Below are 11,752 nucleotides of genomic sequence, written 5' to 3'. Positions count from 1 at the left end.
TAGCCTCCTGAACCCTCTGGAAAGATTCTTGAGCGTTTGTCTTTGCCATTTCTGAAAAAGAAAACAATAGCTAAAGAATCAAACAAGTCGGAATGATCAGTTAACAAATCGGGAATCTAACAGACAAGAGAAAACTACCTAGCTGTGATTGGATAAAGGTCGGAGACCCTTGGAGAAACTTTTTAGTATCCAAATATGGGGCCCTCCCCCACACTTCTCGGAGGAACCCCACAATGGCAGCCTCTACTTCATCCAGATCATCCAGACCATATTTCTCACAAGGGGAGGCCTCCAGCCAGTATAAGGGAAAGCGAGGAGAAGAATTATCATCCAGAAAAAAGGGGTGATGACCCTCTACAACTTGCACTTTGAAAAAGAAATTTTTAAAGTCATGAAAGGATTCATCAAAAAGGGTAAAAATCCTCCGACCTTGTATGGCTCGGAAGGAAACCCATTGTTGTTTATTGTTCAGCCCACTAAAAGGCTTGGTCATATGAAAAAGATGAAAAAAGATTTTCAGAGAGGTCGGAAAATCCAGAGCATGGCTAATAAATTGATAAATTTTCAAGAAACCCTAAGAGTTGGGGTGAAGCTGGGTAGGGGCAACCCGACAATGCTGCAAAATAGACATCTCAAAATCTGAAAAAGGTAGAAAGACGCCCAGATGGGTGATCATACACTCATACATAAAGAAGAAATGGGGAGCCGTTTCGTTGGCTCTCCCATGACAAACTCGGTCCTTTGAACCAGGGACAAGCAATTCATACTTAGGCTCATCCTCATCCGAAGTACAGGGCCGGTGGTGGGTGCGAAGATGAGTAATAAACTCCGCATCAACCAACGGCTCCTCCCCTAGAACAGTAACATCGACCCAATCTATGGAGGCCATTTTCTTTCTCTAAGGAAGAATGAGGAAACCTACAAAGGGAAAAAGAAAAGAAAAAATCAAAAACAAAGGTCTCTAGAGAGGAGAAAAAGGAACCAAGCAAAAGTCCACAAACCTATTTCTCTACAAAGTAAAGTCAATACGAAAAATGCGAAGAAGAAAAAAGAAAAGCTAACCTTTATCCGAAAGTGAAGGTTGGAAGAAGTAGAAGTCTCCAAACGGAAGAATGCAGCACGAACAAAGAAAGAAGAAGTTTGAAAGATTGCAGAAACGGAAAAATGAAAGAGAGGGAAAGTATTTATAAACATACTAAGGGGCATAATGGTAAAAGCGGAGCAGTCATTGATGAGAGTGCACCGTTACCAAAGCCATCAATCCCTAAGTGCATCCCTAACGGACACGACGCTTGAATAGACGTAACTGTCAGAAACAAAAGGTCGCGAAAATCACGTCGGTTTAAAAACCCGTGTTTCCTCCAAGAAAGTCGGCTACGACCCCGAGTAAAAAACTCGAACCCAAGTCTTATACAAATCTTGGGCTCGAGTAGGGGCACTGTTCATACCCTGGCCCAATAATAAAGGCCCGGGTCCAAATAAAAGGCCTAATCCGAAGGATTAAGCCTAGCTAAGCACCGACCTTCATATAAGAAGTCGGTGTCGACTACGACTTACTCTAAAGAAGTCGGAAATGAGATTAGCTGGCAGATAATCACTCATTCAAATGAGTAACCACCCCTAAAATCTCTCTAAACCGCTTCATCAAGCCATATCTTAATCTCCCTAAGATAAAGGGACGGTTAGCACCCAAAAGATACGGCACTACTCCAACGGTGGTTATTGGCTCACCACTATAAATACACTGACACCCCTCAAGTATCTCTAAGCCCAATACTCTCTAGACCTGCTAACACCCTTGCTAACTGAGGCATCGGAGTGTCTTTGCAGGTACCACCCCCCATTCATTCGCGTATACAAGTCGGAAGGAGACTCCAGCATACGAATCAGCTCGGAGACTACCATCCGCGGACGATTGGGCCAACTAGCGCCATCTATTCTATTAATCTCCGGTTACCCACCGTAACAAATTCTTTGTTATTTTTGATATTGTCATCAATAACAAATGAAATTTGTACTTAACCACTCGCCATAACTTACCTAGTTATTCTTTATAGTTTAAAAAACACATATTAATCAATTCTATTACGTAACCAATAAGAATTTTACTAACTCTGGCCAACTCTTATTTATGGTTGTATTTAATAAAAGTGTCTTTGTGAATGTGTCTAATAGAAATGTCTTTTTTATGGTTGTGTCTAATAAAAATATCTTTATAGATATGTCTCCTAGATATGTCGTGTCTTCTAGTAGAAGTGTCTTTAATATTAATTATTATTGATAATAAGTTGACATATAATATATTGATACTATATATCTTTCCCATGTTAATTATCTCCTCAATCATTTTTTCTTTATTCTGAAAAATCATTCTATTTCTTTCTAATCATATGTTCCAAATAATAGTATAAAAGCATACGATTAATCTCTTGTATTCCTTTTTTCTATTTGATGTCTCAGTCTAACTTAAAAAATATTTTCTCAATGTACCCAAACAAGACCATAGTCTACCAACATATGATATTCATACATACCATACTTGTCAAGAAAAATTACAACAAAAAAACAAGTGTGATAAATTATCTTGTTGATTAATAACTCCAAATCGATTTAGTCTCTCCTTAAATTGATCTCATTAGTCAAAACAAATCAAACAAATAATTTTACTCTTAGTGGCACTAGCCCTTTCTATATAGTTCTAGTAAAGTCGTAGTTTGTTACATCCTCAAAGACCAATTATGCTTGCAACACGTGCACAAATGAGATTGTAGAAAAAATACCTTATTTATCATACTTTTACACAACTCTATTCTCTTTGTCATATGCAAATTTGACCAACCTTAACGTATCGTATAGCTGGTTCACTAAATCCAACTCTCATTGGAGCAGATCTCACTTCCATTAGAAGTTTCATATCCACTCAAATCCATTCCAAAATCCACAATTCCGTATCACTGATCCTCTTTGGTTTGAAATCGAGAAAAATCTTGAAAAATAATATTTCAAAGAACTTCCAAGAAGTCAAATATTCTCCCAAAATTTAGTTCCTCTTCCATCACCGCTTTCATAGACAATCCAATAATCAACTTCTGTCTAACTTGTTGATTCGTGAACTGTAATTGACAAATATCCTTCCATGGATCCCCTAGCAGGTAGTTGTTGGGTGGACAAAAATTCATTTGAATTCAAGTTATTACATTAGCACAACACCTTCTTTCACAACAAACACTCTTCCTTAAAAATGTACATGCAGCAACCAATTGGCCAGCGGCAAACCCTTAAATGGAGCTCAGTACTGCGACGGATTAGTCCTTAACCTGCTGGGTTGGGAGATACCATGGGAAACCAAAAAAAAAAGCGCCACCACTACTTAAATAGAAGAGCTCTGTTGCGAATCATAGCATCATTGACTCCCAATCCATCTAACCTTTTAGGAATCTACACCACTTCCCAATTAACTAAAGTCATACCATTTCTTTCATCCTCCTACTCTATAGAAATCTTTTCTATAAGAAAATCAGTTTCTCTACAACACCTCTTGATATCTTATATAAGTTCAAATAATAAATCGAAAGACTATTCAACACATATTTTATTTTTATGTATTACTGTGTATTTGTGTTTCTGTTTTTGTGTCTAAAAGACACCGTCTAAACACTGCCTTAGTGACTATACCAATACACACAATCTTTCCTTCATTATTGTTGTCTCCATGAACCACTTTTCCTCTAATTGTAGGGTTAGTTATGATTATTTGATGCACAATCGGTCATGTTTTTGGAGCATCCCATTGCGAAATTCTTGCTTCCAAGCATACCACTTTTTCTTCAAATCAAAAACTTGCTAGATGAGCGAATGCTATTTTTCCGAAATTGAGAATTTGATATTAAGAAGCGAACGATAATCGCAAGAAATACCAACCAAGCTAAAGTCTCTTTAGTTCACACTTTTATTCTGTTATGCAATCATTATTTTTCCATCAACAACAACAGTACATGAAAACTTTCTAAAGCACAAATTTGGAAGCTGTATGGTACAATTTGCAAGCACCAAATCAATTAGACTTGACGACAATTGGACTTTTCACATAATGGTTGCCATCTGACCAAATCAGTCTTCCAAATTTGAAATGATTATTTCTTGCTTCTCCTTGCCTCCCCTTCAGGGTTACCTCAAAGCTCTTTTCTTCACCAACCTCTTTGAACTCGAGTATGTTAGGCTTGACAAAAACGCTGATCCCTCTTGGGTTTTGAACTTGAGCAATGTATGTAGCCGGAGCACCAACATTTTTTAGGGTTCTTGTGAGTGTGAGTGAGCCAGGGAATTCTGGAACTGTGATTGAAGGATAGTTGAGGTTGAGAATACTGAAATTTGTTGCACATTTATAATGATGACCTTCTGTAAACATGGAAAGTTGTGTTTCGTGGTAGCCTAAACCACATAAGAAGTTGAGGTAATCATCCACTGTTGTGTCATAAACAAGGCCAGGATCCATTGCGCTGTTGGGATCAACATGCCCTGCCCCATAACTAAATGGTGTTGCCTTGCGATTAGCAGCATTTAGCAGTGGCTCTGCCTCATTATCCAGTGTTGTGGCTGAAAAGTAGCACAGCAAAATCAGTACTTGCAAAACTTATTATTAGTAGAAAGATTTTGAAAAAAATCTCATGTCTTAAAAGCTATTCAAACTGTAGTATTAATGGAGAAAGAGTGAAAGTTGAGAGAGAGAGAAAAATTGATTCTTCTCATTTTAATAATTTCTAATGAATGAAAAATAGAAAAGTAAAAAATAATTATTATCAATATTAAACTAATAAAAATAATTTAGATGATAAATTTAAATGTTTTTATTTAGTAAATACAAAATAAATCTATTGAAATTTGAATTTTGGTAGAAATTCAAGTGCAGTTAACTTTACACGTCAAGTTAAATGATTTAACAAGTTTCACTAAATTATCATCTAACGACTCTCAACTATCAACTTCTTATAAAATTAATTGCACCTAAATTTCTACTTTATATTTTCAATAATAGAAATGTTTGGTAACCAAAGAAAATCAACTAAAAACAGCCATAACTTGCATTATTTAGCATTCATTACTTGTTACGACAATTAATGAATACTAAATAAGGCAAGTTCTGCCTGTTTTTTTGTCTACCTAGTATTACCCAATAAAAGCTTTCTCGTTTTGTAATCTTAACATTTACCCTTAAGCGAAACAAAATTGAGATTTTCTCACCGGTGGTCATGATTGCAGACTTGATAGCCGCCGGACTCCAAGACGGATACATGGTTTTCAACAATCCGACGATGCCTGAAATGTGAGGACAAGACATTGATGTGCCTGAGAGTGAGTTATATGGAATCCTACGCTTGTCAAACTTCTCATTGGTTGGCCCTTGGGCTTCTGTGTATGCTGCTATAACTGACACACCTGGTGCAGTGATATCAGGCTGAAAAATTGAAACTAAAAAGTGTTTAGATATTTGGCAACAAATTTGGAAGAAACATTCATCAATTAAGCAAAATATTACACCTTTAAGATCTCTGGTACAAGGATATTAGGCCCTTTTGATGAGAATGAAGCCATGAAAGGAGCTGGCTTAGTATGTAACAAAGTCTTTGGATATGTAATATAAGCCACTGGGAACCTAGCAATAAACTCCAAGCAGTTAAATTTGATCCATGATTCTACTAAATACATGGGATATATAGTTGTAGAAATAGACACACATAAAAAAGTTCTTATATATTTGAGAAAAAGACAAAGAAATTTTAGACTTTTTAATTCGAAAATATATGAATTTCTAATTAATTGAAATAAAAAAGTCTATCATTTTTATAATGAGATATTTAAGTTATTCTGTTTAAAATATATAAAAACAAATAAATTCATCGAAATGATTTAGGTAGAGTTTGGTTGATGTTTATGTTTTAATGAGACATGCACACAATGACACATGCTTGCTGTTTGGTTTAGTGAAATAGATTTTTGAAAGAGATAGATGAACACAAAGACACTAAATTTGTGTATCTCCAATTTAGTGAAATATTGAGATACAATTTGTAACATTCATTTTTTACTCTTTTATTCTTATTCAATTTTTAAAATTTCAAAATTTGTCTTATTATCTTTTTAAGCTTTTTTTGAATGAAGGATAATTTAGTCTTTTTTAAATATTTATGTATCTTGTTCATTATTTTTACCAAACACAATATATAGACACAAATATTTTATGTCTATATTTTTAATGTATGTGTCTTTATATCTACCAATCGAAGTCTAAATGTCTCACATTATAAAAAGTGAATGACACTTTTGTATTATTTATTTGTCTTCAAGATAAAAGATTAAGAATTTATTTATCGTTTTTATTGTATATTTTTTTGAGCAATGCTAGGGGCTAGTAACTTTTATGATTGGTAGCCAACAAATAGCCATTAATGATAATTTAATGGTGTGAAATTGGTGTGAGATTTCATCCAATAACTCACATTTTTTACTGATTACATGCTGACCAAAATTCAACAAAAATACTAACTCCTAGACTTTTTTTTTTTTTTTTACTTGGTGGAGTTGATGTAATCAAATATAGCGAGACCATCAGTGAAATTGACATGAGAGGCAGGAAGGAGGTGAGGATCGGCTAATATTTCATTCCCATCGATCTTATCATTTGCAAGAACCATTCCCACGGCACCTGCTAGAAGAGCTTCCTCTCCCTTCTCGGCTCTTGAACTTGATCCCCGGAGGCACAGCACAATCTTTCCCTTCACCTTCTTCGGGTCTAGTGTTCCGTTCAGACACAACACACTGCATAATTCAATTGGATCATTGTTGTAAATTGAGTCCAAGTCTTTATAAAACTCTTTTTGTTAGTTGGGTACACCTAAAAATTATATTATTTGAAAAAGTTTGGTTAATTTATTAGTTTTTATAATTTTATTAAATTTGTAATTAATTTTTATATTTTTTAATTAAATTTTATTTTATTTTTAATTTTATAATTAGATTTATTTTAATATAAAAAATATTAAAATTAATTAAATATTTTTTTATAAATTAAATATATCTATAACTAAAAATCTAATGTTAAAAAAAATTCTATTAATTTAATATTTTTAATATCTCAGGAAAACAACAATAATCACATCTTTTTGATACTTACGCATTCATAACTTTTGCGCTAGCCAATTTAGCATCTGCAGCTTTAATGATTGGGTAGAACTTGTCCGCCATTTTTGTAGCAGATAAACTTTCACCCTACAAATGAAACCATACAAGTTTATTTTGACATTGTATTTACTCACACAACATAAACTATCTGAACATCCCATGAGATGCTACCCTTTTCAGTTCAAAGTTAGAGTAAACCATAAATACAGCCAAAGGATTATGACCCTAATAAAATGGATGAGAAATATTAGTTACTTAGTCATTAATTCAATTCATTTATTTTAATTTTTTTAGTATAATAATCTAATAATATATTTTATTTTATACTTTTAAACATCGATAATTTATTGATAATAAAAAATAATAAATTCTAATGATTTTATAATCTTTTATTATAAAAAAAAGATATTATACATTTTAAAATATCTTGATTTCACTTAAGTTGGATAATTTTATTAAGGGGGTATTTTATAAAGACGCGTAAAACGTCTTTTTATAAAGACGCTTACGTGTCGCATTATTATTGGACGTATTAATGAATTGATTATTTTTTAATTTCTTAACAAATTAGAATAAAAAATTAATTTTTTTTATAACAATAACAATAAATCTATTTTTTTAAATTTTTAGGAATTTAAATGTCTGTAAAACAAAAAGTTAGGAATATATTTATCTTTTCATCAAAAAATTTAAAGATATTCGGTTTAGATTGTATAATTCAATCGGAACAAATCGGATCTAATAATTATAATATAGACAATTGGATTTATTATTATTATTATAATAAATCGATTTTATTATGATTTATTAAAAAATAAATTATTAACCGATTTAATAAAAATATCCAATAATAACATGACATGTATAAACATTTTAAAAAAAAGACATTTTTAATATCTTTATTAAAATGGTCTCCTTTTATTAAATGTCCAGTTACTACTTCATAAGTTAAAATCTCAAAAATATAACTTTTGAAAATTTTCATACGGCCTTTAAATAAATTGATAATGAGGAATAATTAAAGTTAAGAGAAACCTTAATGGTGATATTGTTGCCGAGAACAACATAACTAGCGAACGCCCTATCCATGGTGCTGGCAGCAACGGTGATATGCCAAGGCGCAAGGTTCACAACAGAAGCATCAAAAGGGCCACTATTGCCAGCGGAGCAAACAACCACAATGCCATTCATGGCGGCATGGAAGGACCCAATGGAAATACTGTCATTGAAATATGCAGAAGGAGGGCCACCAATCGACACCGACAACACGTCCACGCCGTCGTGGATGGCCATGTCGAAGGCCGCCATCATATCCGCATCGGAGCAGCCGCCGCCGGCGAAGCAAACCTTGTATGTCGCCACACGTGCCTTGGGCGAGCCGCCCTTGGCGGTGCCATAGCCATGGCCAAAGACACTGACTCCGGCAACCATGTTGCCCGCAGCTGTTGAGAGGGTGTGGGACCCATGCCCTTCGATGTCTCTTGGTGACTCAAAGTCCTCTTCTGTTGACCCATTCACTTTTCCTGCAACTGAAAGAAATCCTTTGTTGAAGTACCTTGCCCCGATCAACTTCCTGAATTCATGTGCCAAATTACAGATTTGTGAGTTGAATATGTGCCAAATTACAGATTTGTGAGTTGAATAGTGAATTATCACAACTAGATATGAAGTAATGAGACTTGGATTCTTTAAAGTTTGAATTTTACTTTAGAGATAATAAAGTGTGATCTTTTACCATTAATTTCATAAGTGGGACAAAAAATTGATATGAAAGAGAAATTATTCAAGGGTAGAAGATCACACTTTACTCTCTAAAATGAAATTTAAACTTTAGAGGATCCAAATTCGAAGTAATGAGTAGTAGCTAACTGCCTAGCTCTCAGTAATTTGCTAAACGCATAATAATTAAAGAGTAATGATAGGAGCCAACAACTTTAGTATTTTGTAACCATTAATTGGTCATTAATAGTGTTTTTAATGGTGTGAGATTATATCTAATGGTAAGAAATCACTCACTTTTTTTTATGATTAAATACTGACCAGAAAATACAAAGTTGCTGGTCCTTAGACTTTTTCATAATTAAATTTGAGGGAGTTGGGATAAAATTTGTTGAGTTAGTAATCTTAATACTATCAGGTTTTCATTAGTAGATAGATGGTTATTTGATTGGAATGAACTTAATTAAATGTAATAATTAATATATGTTGGATATTTAATTTATCAAAAATGTTATTTATATATTAAAATTAGTTACTAATATATTTGTGTATAAATAAATATGTGGTTTAATTTATTTTCAATGTGTATTTATATTTTAACATGTATTTTATATTGGTGACCGACTTTGGTGGCTAATTTTGGTGTATACGTAATATAGTCCTTTATTTATTAAGTATGCGAACGATTAAATTTTTAAATTATTGAAGGATATTTTGGTTGAATAATTTGAGTGGAGTATTTTTTTAAATTTTATTGGGCTAAATTTTCAGCCAGTTGTTTAGATTTTCTATGATCTACCTAGTAAAGACGTTTAGAAAATGGATATTGTCGCTGCTAGGATAATATTAGAAGACTATTAAAATTTACTTTTTTTTGTCATTAGTTAGGATAAAATATATTGTTAGATTACTAAATTAAAAAAATTAAATTAATAGTTAAATAATAGACAAAAATAAAAAATTTTGATGACCTCTATTCTATTATTTCTCTTTTAACAATGTTATTATTATTTTTTTAATAAATTCATGTATATATATAATATAAATTAGACTGACATTATAAAAAAAGTAAAATTATTATTTTTTATTTAATGGTAATTATTAATTTTACATTAAAAACTTTTTTAATTATTCAAATAAAATTCTTGTTTCTTGAGTCAATAATTGACTATTTTTTGAAATATAATTTAGATAAATCACCGTAAGTATATTTATAAATTGTCAATTTATTAAAAATATAATTATTAATATTATCTTTTATCATCTAATTTCATAACATAACTCTTATAAAGTGTGGTAAATTTGACACTCTGTTTAGCATCAATTATTTAATTTATCACACTATTTGTAAAATACATAGAATTAAAATATTCTGCCTAACTGCATCAAGATTTTAGCTATCCAAAGCTTTTTAGTTTCTCGTTTCCCTTCATTGTTAAATAATTTTAAAAAAAAACCTTAATGTATTAAGCCTTGCATTATCGCTTGAAAGCTTTATGATGTTTGATGTTTCGTTTTCTTTATTCCCCGAGAATAAAGCGTCGCACACTACCTGTTTGGAAAATTAGCTATTAAGAACTGGTGATAATAAAATACTTAGAATATACTGTTACCTATAAGCTTTGCCTTTTAGTGGAGTGGATGCTACACCTTTTTTTATAGGGAGCACAAAGTCCACGATGTCAAAAAATTATCGCCTTTTCATAATATCTCATGCCCATTAAAAAAAATTATAAAATAATTATTTAAATTAATCTTTAAAAATTTTAAAAATGAATATTATAATTAAAAATAAAATTAATACACATCAATTTTTAGTATTTTTTTTGTCAGTCAAATTAATTCTTAGTTTAATTTTTTGCATAATTCACTAATAAAAATTATGGATTGATACGTTAATTCGCATATGTATCAATTAAGTTTTCACGTATGTGAAAATGACAAAATAATTCTTGAACAATAATAAAACACATCGGTTTGGTATCTTATTTCAAACGTTGCATTGCAATTATGATTCAAATTCTTCATTTCTAAAGTTAAGTTTGTAAATTCTAGTTTATTATACGCTTTATTGTAAACCCTAGTTCAACTGCAATGAGGACAAACAAAAAAAATTCTTTTTTATTGAAGTGCTAGTTGCAGCGATCTTAGAATAAATACTTATAATTAAGACAAACACGGTCATATAAATCTAAACTACTCTATTGTGACAATTCCCCTAAAAGAAACAAACCAAAAAATATTCATTCGATACTTTTAGTGACTACCAAGAAACAAACATACAAAACTAAATTTATCATTCATTTTTTCTTAAATATTTTATGAGGATCTTAATACAAAACTAAATTTAGGATCTTATTTATTGTCTACTTTTGTTATCCGAAATATTATCATTGTTTTATACTCAAATTATATTAATCTCTCTTAAGTATTTTATACTTGTTTAGGTATTATTAAGTTGATAAAAAAATTTATTTTTAATAATTTTTTTAACATATTTGATAAATTTTTAATAGTAAAAATAAAAATATTACTAGAAAAAATAAAAAATATTTTTTTTGAGAAACTATAATTACATCTTTTAAATTTTTTTTAAAAAAGATATTTTTCACATAATAAATAAACACAAAAATATTTTTATATAGTTATATCCAAACATAATTGATAAATAAAAAAATCTTTTTGTATGATATATTCGAACATAAAATTACTTTTATTTTTTTATAAATTTTTTTAGAAAAAATAACTTAAAAACAATATTTTTTAAAAATTTGCCCAAACAAATTCTTTATACTTATTTGATTAATAATATAAAGATTTTTTTATTTTTTTAATTATTTTTAAATTAGTATAT

At 31.0% G+C, this 11,752-nt stretch overlaps 1 protein-coding gene across 1 annotated transcript in view; it reads right to left on the bottom strand.

Moving 5' to 3' along the window:
• Nucleotides 1–3,935: 3,935 nt before the first annotated feature.
• Nucleotides 3,936–11,752, bottom strand: part of LOC107482436 (subtilisin-like protease SBT5.3) — a 13,657-nt gene continuing 5,840 nt past the window's right edge. The window contains exons 6-11 of the mRNA XM_016102925.3: nt 8,215–8,752; nt 7,172–7,266; nt 6,571–6,816; nt 5,539–5,653; nt 5,242–5,455; nt 3,936–4,596 (exon numbers count right to left, since the gene is read on the bottom strand). Of these exons, the coding sequence (XP_015958411.1) occupies nt 4,055–4,596; nt 5,242–5,455; nt 5,539–5,653; nt 6,571–6,816; nt 7,172–7,266; nt 8,215–8,752 (1,750 nt within the window). The 3' untranslated portion in view covers nt 3,936–4,054. The remainder of the gene's footprint in view (nt 4,597–5,241; nt 5,456–5,538; nt 5,654–6,570; nt 6,817–7,171; nt 7,267–8,214; nt 8,753–11,752) is intronic.

This window comes from Arachis duranensis, chromosome 4 (genome assembly GCF_000817695.3).
Source record: "Arachis duranensis cultivar V14167 chromosome 4, aradu.V14167.gnm2.J7QH, whole genome shotgun sequence".
Taxonomy (NCBI): domain Eukaryota; kingdom Viridiplantae; phylum Streptophyta; class Magnoliopsida; order Fabales; family Fabaceae; genus Arachis; species Arachis duranensis.
This window is presented reverse-complemented; position numbering and strand designations above follow the sequence as displayed.